The sequence below is a fragment of the Athene noctua genome, chromosome Z (assembly GCF_965140245.1).
Source record: "Athene noctua chromosome Z, bAthNoc1.hap1.1, whole genome shotgun sequence".
Taxonomy (NCBI): domain Eukaryota; kingdom Metazoa; phylum Chordata; class Aves; order Strigiformes; family Strigidae; genus Athene; species Athene noctua.
The window spans coordinates 5,021,937-5,040,008 of NC_134077.1; the positions used below are offsets into that span (position 1 = coordinate 5,021,937).

The 18,072-nt window shown below is 39.5% G+C and overlaps 1 protein-coding gene across 2 annotated transcripts in view; it reads left to right on the top strand.

Moving 5' to 3' along the window:
- EPG5 (ectopic P-granules 5 autophagy tethering factor) overlaps window positions 1-16,487 on the top strand; it is a 57,510-nt gene extending 41,023 nt beyond the window's left edge. The window contains exons 32-44 of one of the 2 annotated variants that reach the window (XM_074931920.1): window positions 539-699; window positions 812-1,019; window positions 1,655-1,730; window positions 2,590-2,693; window positions 3,607-3,782; window positions 4,443-4,628; window positions 7,423-7,632; window positions 7,768-7,912; window positions 9,986-10,228; window positions 11,083-11,302; window positions 12,742-12,957; window positions 13,926-14,040; window positions 15,319-16,487. In XM_074931920.1, the coding sequence (XP_074788021.1) occupies window positions 539-699; window positions 812-1,019; window positions 1,655-1,730; window positions 2,590-2,693; window positions 3,607-3,782; window positions 4,443-4,628; window positions 7,423-7,632; window positions 7,768-7,912; window positions 9,986-10,228; window positions 11,083-11,302; window positions 12,742-12,957; window positions 13,926-14,040; window positions 15,319-15,501 (2,243 nt within the window). In that variant the 3' untranslated portion in view covers window positions 15,502-16,487. The remainder of the gene's footprint in view (window positions 1-538; window positions 700-811; window positions 1,020-1,654; window positions 1,731-2,589; window positions 2,694-3,606; window positions 3,783-4,442; window positions 4,629-7,422; window positions 7,633-7,767; window positions 7,913-9,985; window positions 10,229-11,082; window positions 11,303-12,741; window positions 12,958-13,925; window positions 14,041-15,318) is intronic. The other variant, XM_074931921.1, reaches the window with a different exon arrangement.
- The last annotated feature ends 1,585 nt before the right edge of the window (window positions 16,488-18,072 follow it).

Here is an 18,072-nt window from a genome sequence, read left to right on the forward strand (position 1 = left end):
CATATTACAGGAGGAGGATAGGTTTCTATTAATGGAAACACTTAATTATAATTATGCAACAGTCTCTAATGCAGCATCCTTGTTCTTGAGCACCTTTCGGTGTCAAACAGAGAACTGGAATTATGGAGATCTGGGACTGATTCTGAAATTTGTTGAAAATGTCTTGGTTGACATTTGGTGCTACCTATAATCTGATGTGCTTCTGAAATGAGAGCAAAGTACTTTCTTTCTGTCAAGCCATATGTGCTGAGGCAGCAACTGTCTCTTAATATGTGTCTGTAGCCAAGTATGTACTGAGTGCCTGGGAGACTCTCTAAAAGAGCATGTAGATGCCAAAAGGGAATGTTAAATTACTTATGTTTGGTAATTAGAGATATCTCTTGCCCTTAAACTTGGGGCTTTCAAACTCATGACTTGCCTTATTTTTTTTATATGTAGCAGGGAGCTCTAATTTCAACCTTCTCTGACTTATAATGAGAAAGGGACTAATATCCTTCTCCTGGTTTTCACAAATGCATTCCTTTCTCTTTCTTCTAAGGCTCATCAGAGCAGCTTCTAAGCCCTGACTGTTGGAAGGCATCACTTAAAGCTTTGGGATGTAGTCGACTGGTGACTGAACAGGGAAGCTTCAAGAAGAGTGATTCTGCTGAAAGTCCTGTATTGCCGGATGCTGCAAAAATTCTTCTCTCTGCAGAACAGGTGTGTGCCTCTTCAGTTGATTTGTAGTGTTTTTCAGCTGATTCCCACTAGTGACAAATAGCACTGCTGTATGGTCTTTCTGAACTGATTAATAGCTTCCTGCTTTTTACAGGTTAGAGAGACCATAGAATGGTTTTCCACATCTTTCTTCAAACTCCGACTGGCGTCGATGGACTTCAGGACTTACGGCCTGTTTTCAAAATGGAGTCCTTATGTGTCTGAAGTGAATAAATTTCTGGAGTATCTGATTAAACGACTTATTGACACCGAAGTTGCCAATTTAGCCCAAGAGCCTGTTGGCAGCAACAGAATTCTATCAGGTAATGTATCTTAAAAGCAAATTATTTAAGAACAGGCACAGAGTTTCTCTAATTTCCTCTGTTAAAGACCCTTTAAATATACAGTAAAATCTTCTTACGCTGCTTTTGTACAATGGTGAGAATGTTGAAATACAGATAGGAAATGTTGATGCTACTTCATGGCCATGTGTCTATATTTGAGCTTGCTTTAAAAATATTTTATGAAGAGATCATACTTTTTTCAAAGAAAAAGAACAGCTTTTGCACTGAGCAGAGGTTTGGGAATGAGATACTACTGAATTTCATCATGGTGTGATTTTGATTTGGAGAAAATCACCAAAACACCCTTTATTTTAGAATATGCATGTTTAAAGTGTGAATCATCATTACCGTCACAATCTCAGATGTGTTAGTGAGTGATATTAATAAAACAACTAAGCAATGCCAAATGCTTGATTGTTGTTAAAACAAGCGTATTGTTAACCAGAGTTACTAATAAGCATATTGTATTTAAAATTTTTATTTAACCAGGAAGAACTGCCTAAATGTTGGAATAAGCAAAGGACATTGTATTCAGATTTAGAAAAGTGTAATATATTCACTGTTGCTGATTAGAAGGAAGAAAAAAGCAACTTAGTTGTTTTGTTTGCTTCTAGAATTGCAGTCCTTATATTCAGTCATTGCTGGACTCTTTAAGCCATGGATACTGGTCTTGGATAAGGAAAATATAAGGTATATATTACATTTTATAATTATTTTTTGCTAAATTAAGGGCTTTAGCTGTATAAGAATGGCTTTCATTGTTACCTGTTTATCTAATTCATGACTCTATTGTGACCTTCAATTTAAATAGCTGTTACTTGTCATATCCTTAATAATTATGCAACTAATTCATGACTTAAATCAAGTTTTCCAAGGCTTGTCTTGTATAATTATTTAAGATACAAGAAGTACCTGTTTCTGACCACAGCTTGGTTATGAGAAAAACATGGATTGCATTCAGTTCTGAGAGCAGTGAAACTTGAATTTTACATTTCTTTTTTTAGCTTCCATAGTATCTGTAATGCCTTAGTTTAAAACAAAACTTGTTTTTAGCCAAGCAAGTCCAACCCCCAATGCCAGTGGTGTGTAAAGAAACTTCAGGCTAAATCATTCCTGTGGTGATCTACTGTCTTGGGTACCTCGTTACTGACAAGACAGTTACTTGTAATGCACGTTTAAATTTTATTTTCTTCCAAAATCAAAGCTTTTGGAGTTGTGAGTCCACCTTCAGCACTTATTTGGAAGGTTGACTACAGGTAGTGTGTGCTGTAATTCAGAAGTTCTTGTGTTTTGGTCTTTGATTCAGTTACAAAATACCAAACAAGTAATTTCTGCTTACTCACTGGTATTGTGGATCTTCAGTGTGGCCTTGAAGTATCTACCTGCTCTAGGGAAGAAGAGGATGGTCCCAAAGAGTTGAGTTTTGAGGGAGCTGCTGGTACCTGTGCTGTATTGATTTACTATGCTTTAGAATATTTAAATCACTTATGTATTTATGATTGGTAACTTCACACTGAAATTTGTTTTCTTTGTTTCTACTTCTTTGAAGTAACCAGCCTTGCTACCCTTGGTTAGAGAGTGACACTGCCGTAGCATCCACTGTGGTCTGTCTGTTTACGGATTGCATCAAGCTTTTGCATGAGAGCTTTAAAGGTGGGTGAAGTCCATGCTATTTTAATTAGTGTCACTTTCTGTTCTATCAGACCGAAAAAGATTTTTGAGATGTGGGACATGAGGGGATTTTTCTTTGCTGTGAACTGTTAGCCAAAATGATCACTGCAGTGATGCCAGGAGCATTTCTTTATTTCATCCTTAACAGACAGCTTTTTCCCTTGGCAAGGGTAGGTAACGTGATTGATAAAAGCATATCTGTTGGATAACAAAGTTAATGTGAAGGAAAGCAAAACAAAATGGGCTGTCATGAGAAGTGCCTGACTTCATTGCAGGTCTGTATGCTGTTCCCATAAAACATACTCAGTAGCGTGTCATGATGACCAATACATGTGTCTCAACAGCCAGTCTCAGGGGTAATTTAATCTCTAGGACTGATCATTTTGAGCTCTTATTTAGAATTGCTTATTGTGCCTAATGTGTAGTTAGACAGAGGAATGGAAAAAACTAATTTCACAGTACCTCTTAACAACTTTGAGGGATGAACTAGATTCAAACTTATCTTGTAAGAATAAATAATTTAAAATAACATCTTACTGTGTGTTTTATAAAGCTAGAGATAAATATCTTAAAAAACCAAACAGAACACCAAAACAATGCAAAACAACCCAGCATAAAAGCAACGAACTTCTACATGGAAGGAATATTTTACAACTTCAGATTATTGTGCACCAGCTTTTCAAAAGACCAAGGAAGGCCATGAAATCACAAGCTTCCCCACTTGCTGAGTTGGGGAAAAAAAATCTAAAATCTTAATGTGCTTTTTTTTTCTTTGACAAATACATTTTAGTGTGACTTGCACTTATGGTTTTTCATCTTCAAAACTGGACTTCCTTCTGTAATCAAGTTTTCCTTGAATTTTTTCTGTTAATTCAACTATTTTCTTTGAATCTAGATAAACTGCTGCCAAGCCACCATGGGCCTCTCTGGTTACATATAATGCGTTACTGTGAATGTTGCACAGCCCCGAAAATGCCAGAATTTATTCTCTATACTTTCCATACTGAGTTCAGAAGGCTTCCATGGAAGGAAATGCATCCAGACCAGATGCTTATGGAAGAGTTCTTTAAAGTGAGTACACAGCATCTGTTGAATTAAGTTCCTAATCCGTGTTGCCCTTGAAAATAACTGGAGAGCTGGAGACAGTTCTCTTAGCAAGTAAGCTTTTAAAGTTTGTGGCATTCACAGCTTCTCATTTTGTTACTGATTTTTGTGAAGGAATGCTATTGACTCTGAGTTGTGGGGAGTTGTAAAGCTGTCAGTCTTTGTAATCTATCATTGCTCTATCTGAATGTCTCATTTATTGCATATATCTTTAATACATACTTGCAGACAGGTGTAGAAATGCTCCAGAATTTACTACTTATTTGTTTGGTGTGAGTTCTTCATGCAGTTCTAAACAGGCTCAGAGTTCCTTAGTTTCTGTTAGAGTGAAGAGAAACGGATTCAGTCATGCAGCTAAGAGTTTGTAATAGGTTATTCTTTTCTGGTTTGCAGCAGCTTGGTATTCTGTACCGGTTGTTTTAGAGGGTTAGGAAGTTACATGTGCAAATCTGAGGGGACAAAGTGCAATGGAGAAGTGGCATCTGTCTACTCCTCTGCTGTCCTAAAATGCTGCTGTGGATTTATACTTGGCTAAGGAACTGAAAGTATAAAAAAAGCATTTATATCATACGTTGTTTTATGAGCCTGTCTTTTTTTTTTTTTTTTTTCCTCTTTTCTCATTCCTAGATTGAAAGAGGCAGCCCCAAGAGTTGTTTCTTATTCTTGGGTTATGTTTTATGTGAAATAAATTGGGTCAGTGTGCTCTCTGATGCCTGGAATCCCAACCCTCATCCTCAGACTTACAACATGATTGTCTGCTTGCTGTATATGATGGTCCTGTTGGGAAAAGAGGAACAACTTATAGGCAAAGAGGTAACTTTTGGAAAGGGTCATACCTGTCTGTCTTAGAAGAATAATCATTTGCTAGCAAGGACAAAGGATATGACTTCTTTCTTACATGCAGAATGATTAACTTAAAGTGGGTTTTTTGCATAGGTAAAGTACCCCAAATAGTATTCCAGAGATGGCCAGGACTAATTTCTTATGTGAGGCATTTTGTATAACTTGTGTGAAAAAAAGAAGAGGTGCTGTTCATTTTAACAAGCTTCTGTAGGTGCTGTGATCCAGTAGTGTTGTAAAGAGTAAGCAAACAAATAAAGTCTCCTGGAGTTACAAAATGACACTCTAGGTTTTGGAAAGAACAAATACATATATTAGTTTCATCAGTGTTAAAAAAAATTGTTGTTACATAAAGACACTGTGCAGTTGTTTTTCCTTTCACTGTTAAGTATGGGATGCTGCGTAGTACAGTTTTCTTGTCTCTTAAACCAGCCCTTAATTAAAATGTCTGTTTCCTTTTCTCTTTCCTGGTTTTTGGAGAGCCTTAGTTATAAACACATGCGAAGGAAAGGTAGTATTAGCAAGAATTTACATATGCACCTCTAATATATGTGCATATATATATGTACGTGTTATATGCCCTATGTATAGGTCATGTATTGTGCATGCATATATATGTGCATGTGCAATATTGTATATAACTTCAGGTGAAACTTTTTCTGGCAGCCTGAGTCAAAAGGATGTGTAGTACCTGCCTGGTTTGGTTTGTGCAGTCTGCCAAGGTGAGTGCTGGAGCCACTCTGACAGTGGCATTGGTGCCTGGAGCAGCTGTGGTGCTGTGAGAAAAATGGGGAGGCTCACTGAGTCGCTCTGTTGTGGCCAGGCATGTAAATCTCTGCTGTACCTTGCTTCTTTTTTTCTGAGTGACAAACATGGATTTGTGGAGAGATGGTAAGGAATCCTGTTTATGAAAAACTTGTGCCCGTTTTTGTGTGTTACTGTGTATGTTTGTGCTGTTTTTCAACCTGGTCTTTGGTACTGATCATGTCTCAGGTTGGTTGTGTTAAGCACAGCTCAGCAATGAAATTAGTCCCTGTGAGGTTAGGACCAACATTTGCTCTGAATGTAGGTTTTTCATAGCTGTCTAAAAGGAAAATATTTGTCTGCTTGAACATGTTTTCTCAGGAGTTACAAGTAAGTGTTGTTCAGTCCTTCATCAGAACTGTTTTTTGCAAACCTTTGTTTTTTACTGTAAAATGCTCCCCTCCTAACTCCATGTGATGTGATGACAAGTCACAATGCTGTAACATCATCTTGAAGACCAGATATATCTTTAAGAAGCTTGGCACTACCTGCTTCTGATGAGTTACTGGGGGTAGATTACTTCATCTGCTGAATCTTAGGTTGAATTTACCTGTTCCTTTTCTCTAAAGGATGATTTGATCGTCTCTGATATCTCAGCACTTTTCCCATTTATGGTTGCATTCTAGTATTTCTGGAAATAGAAAAGAGGAACACTGGGTGTTAGGATGACCTTTCCAAACCCTGCTTTTGCTAAGAGCTCTGTGTAGGTAAATCTAGCACAGTCTCATTCAGTCCATTACTTCTGTAGGACTCTTCCAGAGGGTCTGGGTAGTCTTCAAGAATTTCCATTTCACATCTGCCAGCTTTCTCCTGCTTGCAGCGTCTTCTGCACGAGATGCTGTGTCAAGATATCACCAGCAGCTTTTGATCAACATTGTATTCCCATTTAGGAAAATTACCGGAGTTCATGTGCTTTGACCTGAATATTTTTGCTTATCAGAAGCTTCTCAAGCTTCAAAAGATACCTGCTTGTACAAAGTATATGAGTCAGTCTCAGGAATTTCCTCCCAGCCTCCAGCAATGTGTAAAACTGACACCTTGTCACTTATTGTTTACTCCCAGAACACTCCTGTGACTCCTTGACCTACATCTCAAACTTGCTCAGCCCTGTGTTCCAGCGCGTGAGCAATTTGAGAAGTACTTGATGTACCAGTGTCATGTTCTTATTGATGTAATCTAATTTGGATTAGTTCTGGATCCTTAAAGTCTTTAGGCTGTGTTGACTGTCAACACAATTCCAGTATTTGCTCTTTTTGCAACATGTAGAAATTTGGTGCTTCTCAGTGTCTGGGGGCAGGGTCTCTTGTATTGCAGATGCACATGAACCTGTGAGAGGAGGATGGTGGTAGCTGAGGGTAGACTCTGCTGCTTGTAGATGAGAGACTTTTCTGTCTGCATACTTGCCCTACCTCTGTGCGTTGTGGACACTGTAGGCTGCTCTGCTGTTCAGGATGGTATTTATGAAAATAAGCTCTTGAGGAGTCCCCCAGTTTGGTAGATGATTCACTGAACAGAAAATTCAGGGACCTGGCTTCTGTCCCTGGTTCAGCTGTGAACTTAGATTAATTTTTATTTTTTTAAAATAATGCCTTTTTTAAAACCTCTATTGAAGTAACTTTACCTTGTAGGGTCTCCATTTCTTTCTAGCTGTCTTTACATGTTTACATGCCAGATTTTAATGTCTCTCATTGACTTTTGTGTTTGGATACAGCTGCTGCAGCAGTCTGAGTACTATTATGAGAATGCTAGAGGTGACATACCTGTGTTGGCTTGCTGCTTGAATGACAAGTTGCTTTCCAGCCAGGCTCCCAGTGGTTATATTTCTGTGGGATTTCTGCTCTGTCTCTTTCAAATTTTGGTGTCTGGGCTTCCTTAAAAGACATCCTTAAAGTATCGAGTACTGTAAATTATTTTAAAACAGCAAAGAAGGTGAAGCTTAGACTAATGTCTCTTGAATCTTCAGGAATCACCACTCATAAATCTTCTTGGACAGACAAGCTCCCTTCCCTGGCAGCTTGTGGGCATTTCATCTTATGAAAGCATCATCAGTTACTGCAACAGCCACTATCCTCCCTCTGTGATCCTTGCGAAGGATGCTGTGTCTGAACTGATAGTGAAGCTCCTGAAAATCTCAGCAGGCTTTGGTGCATCTTTGGATAGTCACATCCACCTTGTAAGTTGAACTGGTTTTGCCGTGTCTCTGAGCTTTTGTTGTCATTTGCAACGTTCTGCTTTTGTGTATTATAGAGCGTGGAAAAGAGTTCTAGGCATGATTTTTGTTCTAATTGATTTTAATTTTGATTAACAGGATGCAACACTGAAGTGTGGAGCATACATTCGCCAGGTGGTTCAGTTTCTCAGCACCTTAGAACAAAGTGGAAAGATTACTCTTGCAGTTTTGGAACAAGAAATGTCCAAGTTGCTGGATGATGTAGTCATCTTTAATCCTCCAGGTTTGTATTAAAGAAATTTAAAGAAATGGAAGCTGTCAGGATTCTTTATTCTACTGCGTGGATTGTTGAACATCTGTGACTATGTAATTTCTTGCATTACTATAATATGTCCTTTATGGGCAACAGGGCATGTTGCTTTGATCACAGTATCATTCAGCTTGAAAAAGACCTTTAAGATCATTGAGTCAAACTGTAAAAAAATAGTATGTGTAGCTGGCATACTAGCACAAAACAAAAACATGAACATTACCCTATAGAGAGCTATCAAGAGTGGCAGAACAAACAGAAAAAAATGGGTTATGTTGTGACTAAAACTGACCAATACACGGAAGCTTGAGGGATTCTTTGTCTAATTTTATTTTTTGTGATTTTATTTTGTATTTGAGTATATTTTTTAAAAGGAAGGATGACACAAATACACTCTCTTGGTCCAGAGGGATCAGCTTCTAAGAAAGGATTCTAAACTGTTGTGCAGTTGGGCAAACTGATTATACTGTAGTAGTGGATTTGTATTGATGTATGCCAGAAGTATGGTGTGTCAACACTCACAGCATTTATATTGATCTTAATTTTAGTACTAGTACCACCCTGAGCTTCCTCTATCAGACTAAAACTTCAGGTAAAATCAGTCGACTCGCTGTACTCTACAGAAATACCTGCTCAGGAGTTGTGTGTCTTCCTGTCCATAACCCACACAGATGTGCTAGCAAGAGTGAACAGAAAGTGTCTGAAAATCTGCGAGAGTGATAACTGTCTCTCAGTACTTGTATTGTGACTTAGGCAAGCTTTGCAGGACAGTGCCATGGTCAGCAAAACTATGACTTGAAGAGAGGTGAAGGTGAAGGCTTGCCTGTTGCTGCTGACATTCCCTGTAGCTGAGAAATCTTGAAGGAAAGAGCTGTGGTGTAAGAGGAATAGTTCTGTTTCGTGAACCCCTGGGCACACTGTGTTAAAAGGGCTGAAAGAGAATGCTCCGTGTTGCTCAACCAGGCTGTGGAGTGTATGAGGATCTCTGATGCAGAGTGGCAGGCAAGGGGTGGTGTGAGGTTTGGAAGGGGCTGGTGGAGGTTTCTGGAAAAGTCTTGGGGGCAGCACCTTTTGCTGACAACTGCTGGAGAGGAGAAGGCCGGGATTCTTCCTTGGGCACTGCACCAGGACCTGTCCCAGGGGATTTTTTTTTTTAACAGAATGACTTTATTTGGAAGGGACCTCTGGAGACATGTAATCCAACTTCCTCCTCAGCCAGGGCTAGCTTCAAAGTTAAATCAGGCTGTTCAGGGTCTTGTCCAGTGAGCTTCCAAATAACAAAGAGGTCTCAACTTCTTTGGGCAGTGTTTTTCCAGTGATTAATCTCATTTTGTGCACAACTTTTCTTCATAACCTGTTGACATTTTTTTCTTCTACAATGCCTGATGTTGCTTGAAAATTTTCTTTTATAACAATGTTGGGTTTTTTTCATCAATATGTGTAAAGATCTACTCTGTAGTTAGACTTTCAAGAGCCAACCACAGGAGAGGTTTGTGCTTTGAGGGTACTGTTACAAGCGGCCCATGCTAACATGTTCAGAAAATGTCAAGAGGCTGTTTAAAAAAAAATATTCTGGGGCTGAACACCAGGATTAGCAGGAAATCTAGAATTCTGGAAATGCTTGAGGGGATTGCAACATTTCAGGGCTCATCTCGGTCGTATTTCAAATGCAATCATCTAAAATCTTGGTTGTTCCACTCTAAGCTGTGCTTTGTGTTTTAATACCCCAGTTCTCAGAGACTGCAAACGTGCTTTATCATTCAGTTTATTTGCACGGCAGTCATGGTGAAAGACCCTAGGTGAAACATGGACTCCAGTGTACTCTGGAGTCTTATCAGCTGCCTCTGTTTAGTGAATGATGACTGTCTCATCAAGGAAAGAGACTGCAAGGAATGGGTGTCTTACTGCAGTTTCATACAGACAAGAAATCGAGGTGTGTAATGAGCAAGAGGCTTTTCCAGGTATCTACAGAAAGTGTTCAGTGGTGGTTGAATTCGGGTTCTATTACCTATTTACTGAAATGGCTCTCTTATTTCTGACTTTTAGACACGGATCTGCAGAAACGTCATATGGCTCTCAGCAGTCTGTTCACAGAAACGCTGATGATGATGAACAATTCCAGCGTTGCAACAGCTGAGTCACTACGGGGCAGCTTACGGAAGTGGATCGAAGGCAGAGTGCACGGGTTGCTAGCAATGCCCCTTCTCACAGCAGCGTGTCAGAGCCTGGCCTCTGTGCGACACATGGCAGAGACGACAGAAGCCTGTATCACTGCTTACTTCAACAAAGGTAGGAGCCTGACATCCACTGCGGATTGTCTTAACCTTGGTCAGTCTTGGATGCCCATTAAACACAAATAGTCTGGAATCCTTATAGCTTCACACTGCCCAGTACTGGAACTGGGGTTTAGTCTGGCTTCTGTAATCAGAGCTACTTTCTTTGTATCTCGTGGCTCCTAACTGCCACATATATATGTGCCATAGTAACTAGATGTAGAAAAGTTACATTACTGTGGTTTGGGTTTTTCAGCTGCTCCAATTATGTATTTTCCAAAGAACTGTATCTGTCTCTGAAAACTGATTTGCTCTGTGTAATGGCTGCCATTTTTCCAGCCAAAGGGGAGGACTTTTTTATTAAAAAAAAAAAATCATCCCAAGAGAACAAAACAGGAATTTGTCCCCTCCTGTAGTGTTCTATAGGCTAATTTAAGAAAAAAAAATACTCTTGATTGGTAAAACTCTGAAATTCTGTAATGTGTGGTCTTTTTGGTGTGGATGTGGTTTTTTGTTTGTTTTCTGTTTGCATAATCCTTGTGGAACTACATTTTGCTTTCTTCCACATTCTGCATGATCAGATTGCAGAACACCTGACAAATATTTAAATTCCATTGCTAAAATTTTCAAATTTAATCCCGACTGAATGCTGGGAAAACATCTTGCCTTGACCTCCACGAGGTACCCTATGATAGTGGAGTCTTTCTTTTCTCTCCATCAGAGTTGCGTGACAAACTGATTACCCGAAAACAGCTAAACCAGCTCAAAATTTGTAACTTTGAGGATCACAGTTAAGTAGTTCTATTTCTTAGGTTTTACTAAGTGCTGCTTTCTCACTCACTCTGTTCTGTCCTTTTGGGGTTTTTATAGATTTTGCTTACCACCAAGAGTTAGGCTGGGGCCCTGTACTTGCCTCCCTCCAAGTTCCTGAGCTAACCATGGAAGAATTTCTGCAGGAGTGCCTGTCTTTAGGAAGCTACTTAACCCTGTATGTCTACCTGCTGCAGTGCCTAAACACTGACCAAACTTTTACCAATGAAATGAAAATCCTGCTAACCATCAGCAAATGGCTGGATCAAGTGTACCCAAGGTAAGGAACTCAAAGCTTCTGAACATGCCTTGACTTTTAAATAAGACTATAGTTGTATAGCTGGTATAATTAGGTGGCCAGGCTAATCAGGTTAATTTTACCAGGTTGCTGGATGAAAAGGCCGGTCCTGTATCTACTATTACAGAGTCTGCCCAGCAACAGTGCCAACACTGATAGTTGTGGTTAAACATTAGAAGGAATTTTATTTGCTTGAACACTGCTTGTGCAGTTTTGGTCAGTTCTCAGTCAGAGAAGATTGATTTCAGTGGCATCCTGGATTTGTCCTCAATTAAAATTACTTTAAGCAAACCCTAAATCAGTGTGGATTCCACTTTGCAGAATGTCCACTAGGTGGGATGAGTTATGTGCTAAATACTCTGACACTCCTGGAGACCTGGTGTTCAAAGCTGCTCGGTGGAGACTGTCAGCAGCTCTGAACCAAATCTGAATCCAGCTTACTAGATAACAGGGTTCTGGGGGGAAAGGATGAGTAGCTTTGGGGTTAAAATGGTAATACTTTGTACTTAAAGTATGTAACGACTGTGCTTACAGTTGCTGCTGACATTGCCAGAACATAGAAAACACGGTGAATATTTTTCCATATTAATGTTGATAGTGTTCATATTTGCTGTGAAAGAATGTTTTGGGAAAATGTACATTCCCACTGTTTCTTGACATTCAAAGAATACTTTCGCTGTTGCAGGTACCATAGTAATTTGATTGCCAAAGCGTGAAGGAGACAGCAAAGCTGTCAAAGACAGCAAATTAAATCTTGCTCTAAACATTGCAGCTGAGGGTGCCTGGGATGGGAAATGACTGGACAGAGTAGTGTGAGGATAGTCTGATGCAGGAAACTCGTGCTGATGCTTTATGTGGAAAATCTGAGCTTGTTAACTTAAACTGTAAACTGTTTGGGGGATGATTAAAAATATCATAGGGGGAACTTCACTTTGTGCTTTACTCAACAAAAAACTTCAATGTTTCCTTTTCTAGAAGATCATATTAAAAATCTAAATTGTTGTGGAAACAACAGCTAGTGCTTCCTAAAGTGTTTTATTGGAAAGTAAAAAAGTAAAAATAGATATACAGCTTCATTCCTTTTATACCAAGTCTTAGACGAGTTTAAATCCACTTAGGGCTGCAATATCGTTTATTCTCAGTTGTAAAGCTTAAAAGGGAACATTGTACTCTTACAGGCCCTTAAAAGGTGCTAGCTGATGTCTGTATCGAATCCATAACAGCAGCAATTACAGCAGTGTAATAACTGGTGGAATAGCATAGTTATGCTGTCCTCATATAGCAAGATTAGCTGTCATTGATTAACCATCTGAATTCTTAGTGAGCCTTATGGGGATACAAACTTCTTAAGCTATGGATCTGATGCTTTTTTTTAAAAAAACTTGTGTTTTGCTTTATTATTCCTTGAATCTTACCCAAAGCTCAGCAAAAGAAGAGGCAAAGCTGTTTCTTTGGTGGCATAAGGCCATGCAGTTATCCTTGATTCAGATGGAACAAGATGACACCATTTTGATTGAATCTGTCATTCAGACACTGCTGTCAATCCAGAGCAGGCAGAGTCAGCTGGCTGAAGAGAGACTGACTTCTGGAATACTTGGTGCTATTGGGCTAGGCAGGAAATCTCCTTTGTCACCCAGGTAAGAATTCAAGGTATGGTGAATTAATTGATTTGAGTCATCATGGTAAAAAAAGCTGCAGACTGGATCCAGACTGCACAGTGCAATGTCAGAAGATGTTCTGAATCCATGCTGTCCCCAGATCTGTAAAGCTGTTTGGGCCCATCAAAGTAAAAAAGGTAGTGAGTGTTTTAATCTAGTTAAGAAGTGAATGTGAACTTCTGCTAAGTTTGTGGTGGAAAATGAAAGAAAACGCAGTTATGATTCCCACTTAATGTTGATCTCAGCAAAGTTTTCAGGGAGTCTGTTAGAGGAAGGTTATTTTCACCTGGTCTGTAGAATGTTCTAGTTGACCTGACAAGAGCTTTGTATGATCACATGCATGCTGGGTTTTCCATCTTAATCTTGAGGTGTTGGAAATATTAAGAGAAGCTCAAAGTATGCACTTGCTTGTTACTCACTTTATCCTCCAAAGAGACACCAGGTTTGGTTGTTAGGTATTAAAGTCAAGTTCACCGTGGAAAGACTGCCAAGAAGTAGTACGTAAATGTTTGTGGAACACCAGTTCAGTGCAGCACCTAAATATAACTTTGTGTTTATAAAGGCCTTCTGGGATGCAATCCTGTAGAAATCGCTCTGAAATCTTAGTCTTGTTCAACTCGTCCTTTGATTTTGGTGATAAGAATGTTTCAAAGGCTGTGAAATGAAGGAGTATTTCAGATGTGACCTCAAGGCTTCAACTAAGCTTGCAACAGACGTAATATTTCATACGTGTGGTATTATATTATCTTCTAGTATGTATGCTATGGTATTATCTATGTATTAAAGTGATTTATTTGTTTTCTAGTGCATTGAAAAAAGTTCTCTAAAGCCTTTACTATGTTCCTCGTGCAAGAGATATCTTACAGGATAGAACTTCCAGTTTATCTGCTGTTGAGGACCTGCAAATTTGATATGACCTTCTCTCTCTGTCCTTTTCCCCATGCAAGGTTTCGGGTGGTTGCCCGCAGTTTGTCTGCCTTCCTCTTGGTGCAGATTCCTGGAGAGAGTCAAGTCCGCCTGAAAGCGGGGTCAGAGCCAAAGCTGTCGCAGAAGGCCCAGCAGGTAGCGTGTGCCAGTTGCTGGCTTCTTGACGTGCCCTCTTTGCTTGCTCAGCTCGTGGGCTGGAGCTTGTAAGAGTCACTGCAAGCATTTCTTCAAGATAAATCCTGCTCTCAACTCGTTGGTTTTATTCAACGCTGAATGCCCTCGATCTTTTTTTTGCTACTGCTTTACCCCCTGGCTCTAAATTCTGAATTGCAAAAATACCTTGTTGCTCTCATTTGTCTTTTCAGGGAAGGGGGTGTATGCCAAATTTGTGCACTATTTTGCTATACATCAGAACACCATCCTGGAATTTGCCAGAGACCAGGCCAGGTGCAGAGTAGGCTAGGTGATGATGTGAGTTTGCTGAACTCTGGTATCAGGACTGAGTGTCTGAGCCCTAACCTAAAGTGATCCTAGGTAAAACTGTTCAAACAGTGTTCTGTATTAATATGAAGGCATTAGTTTCATTAATATGAAGGCATTAATCTTACCTACTGTTAAGAGTGTCTGTAAACCCTGAGTTCAAAAACTTTGGAACGTGGAAGGCAGAAGGAACTTCAAACAAACAGGAAGTAACAGTGCTGCTGTCATTGCACTGCTCTTCAGTGGTAAAGCAGGACTACATTCACACTAACACTTATATATGTGAGATCAGGGCTTAAAAGCCCTATGGCAAAGGAGCATTCCTCCTTTAGCATGTGCACTGACCATGTTGTTTCAGTAAGTGCATGAGAAGAGGAAGGAGTAGTTGATGAGAAACCAAAGCAACTTACTTAGTGCAACTTGTTTCTCTTCTCTAAAAAACAAATGAAACTTCGTCAGACATTTCCAACATTTGCCCTGGCTGGTGCTGTCAGCATAGGCTCTTTTACATATAATTTCTAACTTGATATTGTCATTGTAATTTTATTAATGGGAGCAAAACAATACTTTTATGGAAGTCATGGTGTTCATAAGAACAACCTGAAGTGTGTTGCAGTTTGTAGTTCAGTGTAATTTCCTTGAAACCATGTCTTGAGTTCATGAAGTAAATATTTGACAAAATTTGGGTTACAGAATCCTAAAAAGCCTTGACAGAGCAGTTGTGTTGATCTCTGGGAGAGAACAGTTTGAAAAATATGAGTTGGCTTGAAACACTGTTATGTGAATGTATTTTACAAATGGTTTGTTCCAAATACTCCAGATTCTCTACTAGACGTGGATCTTCTAGTGGAATTGTGCATGCGGTGGCTCATGAACTGGTTTGTTACAGACCAAAGTACACACAGCTAACAGAATTTTCCCTTGTATCTATAGGCACTGAATGCTCTTGAATCTATGGCATTGAACAAACAATATATGGATTATCAAGAGCAGCTCTCCCAGGCGTCTCAGTTCATCAAGCATCCAGAACATTGTCTTCGAGATGGCAATAATCTCTTGGCTCTCCTTATTAACACTCTGTACCCAGAAGTGCACTATTTGGACAGCATACGATAGCAGCACTGAGCTTGCAGAATCACCATATAACACTGATTACTCTGGTTTACATGTAATGTTGTTATTGCACAAGTAATTTTTGCCTTCAGAGTTCAAGTCAGAAGTGTGAATGGGAACTGTACACTGGCAAATTCTCTCCTCTGAGATTTTCTTTCTCTTCTTTTGACTTGTAGGCCTGTGGAATTAATGTTCTCAGTTAACAAACTGAGTATCTTCCTGTGTATGGTGCGCATCTGAGAGGAGGATACCTGGGGATAAGTGTACAAATCATTACACAGCAAAGCTCATCCTGTAGCATCTTAAGTTTTTGCTTTGTGCCTTTTTTTATTTTCCAATGTGTCATCACTCAGGCCAGTTCAAAGTGAGTGGGGGATTGTGTGTGAAAGAGGTTTTGGCTTTCCTAATCAGGATACCTCTGAATCTTATAGGAATGTGTGTCTGGGCGTCTAGGAAATCCATGTATTTGGAAAGATAGTATTGTAAATTTTGATTTTTTTTTTTTGGTGATTTCACAGAAATCAGTAGTTGAAAGGCATGCCTACAATCTTCTCCCACTTCTGTAAATACAAACTAAAATTTGAACTAAAGAACTTGGGTTTTTTCTATTTTCTAAATATTAGTGAGTCTGCATGAATATTGCTTGACTAAATTCAGGTAACTTCTAGCCAAGTCCTATTTGAGCCAGGTGATTTAAATCCAGAGACACATTTTCTGGATCTGCAGTGTCTGAGAGGGGAGCAGTCAGTTACGTTCATGTTGGATAGGATTCCTTAATTTTGAAACTCTGGTTGTTTAGGAAATGTCGATTTAACAGGTGGACACCCACCTCTTAAGTTTATTCTTTTCTGCCTAGCTAGGCATGACACAACAGGATTTTAGATGACACTGTGAAGAAGTATTTCTTGTATTGAATTTGGTGATTACTTGTTAAAATTCTGTTGCCAAAGCGTGAATCCTGAGCCATTAAATCTATTCCTTCAGCTGAATGATTACTGGTGTTGTTGCCTTGTCTGATCATAAGATGCACTTTTGTTCAGGGAAAACAGAAGGTGATTTTTTTTTTCCCCGTTGCTCATCTAACTTTGTCCCTTTTATAACTGATCTGTTTAAGGTGGCCCAAGTAGTAGTCCCAGACTGTACACCTCTATGAAGGAACAATGATCACTTCTCTTCCTCCATTAATTGTACCTTTCCGTTTTTAACGTGTAACCATGTTATAACATCAGTTGTGGTCATTAGGGGAAGGAAATGTGCTACCTACTGTCTGGTCAATAATGCTTTGAAGAGTTGCTCTTAATTGTGGTTCTGGTGCTGAAGAACAAATCACCTTTTTCTTGACAGATTCTGCTAACTATGCCAGCTGGGTCATTAGATCACCGTCATCTTAATGTGGTCTTAGAGTTCTTTGCTCTATCTGCGAGCCTATAAATAGATATACATATGTACATCCCTCTGTATATTAACCAGATATCAATGCAGCATGTTTTTTAACAGACTGTTTTGCAAAATTTCTGTCTGGAAGAATACATTTTGCTGCTTTTTGCCCCCTCCCAGACTTAAAAGCACTGGCTTTATTAGATTCAGTGTTACTGATCAGTTGCATAAAAATGTGAAAAAAGTCAAATGTGTTTGACATGCACTTTTCAAATGAGATATTGTTTCAGCTGTTGAGTTTTTACAGATGTATTTATAACATGCTTTGTCTGCAAAGACCATGCAAAATAAAAAATGAAAAATCAAGTAACTTGTGACAAATGCCATGATATTTTTACCTTGCTAGAAGAACCCACATCAGATAATACAAAAATGTTCTTGGGAAGTATGATGGGGGAATGCCACGCAGTTGCTCAGCTGATGACGGTCTGGAGACTCTTCTCTTTGACATCTGGGATGTAACATGTGTTTGACAACAGCCTGTCTTTGTGCCCAGAGCCCAGGTGAAAGCCTATCTGTGTAATGGCAGAAATAATGATTCTCTGTCCATATGAAATCCCCCAAACCTCTGTGGTAATGTGGCTGCAGGGAGATGTACTGGTTCTGTTCTTCCAGCACTCTCACAACCGACCCAGACTCTGGAATTTGGTATTTATCCCAAATGAGGGGAAAGCTGGTAGTGTGGAGGGAAATAAACTGTGCTGGTGGTGCAGCACTCTTGCTGAGGCTTTGCTGGTGGGCAAGGCCAGGCCAGGCTGGGGTCACCCCTGTCAGCAAACACCACTGGCACCATTATCATGTCCATTTGTCTTGACCATTGAAACAGCTTCTTTAATAACTTGCTGCTTAAAATGTAATAGAAATTATGCTGTTGACTTTTTTTCCCATTCCTCGGTCTACTAATTGTGATAAAAATGTATTTGTTTTATCATGGTTGAAACACTGTGTTGAATAATACTGTGGTGGGTCCTCAGGAGCAGGAGAATTTAGTGTGAGCTGCTGCTTTTTGCTGTATGTGTCACCCACAAACCAATCTTCTGGCTGCTTAGTGAGCATGGTAGGGGTAGGCGTCTGAACCAGCGCTTTCCTCACATACAGGGGAGCACTTTTAGGAACTAACAGATCCACTGGCAGTTC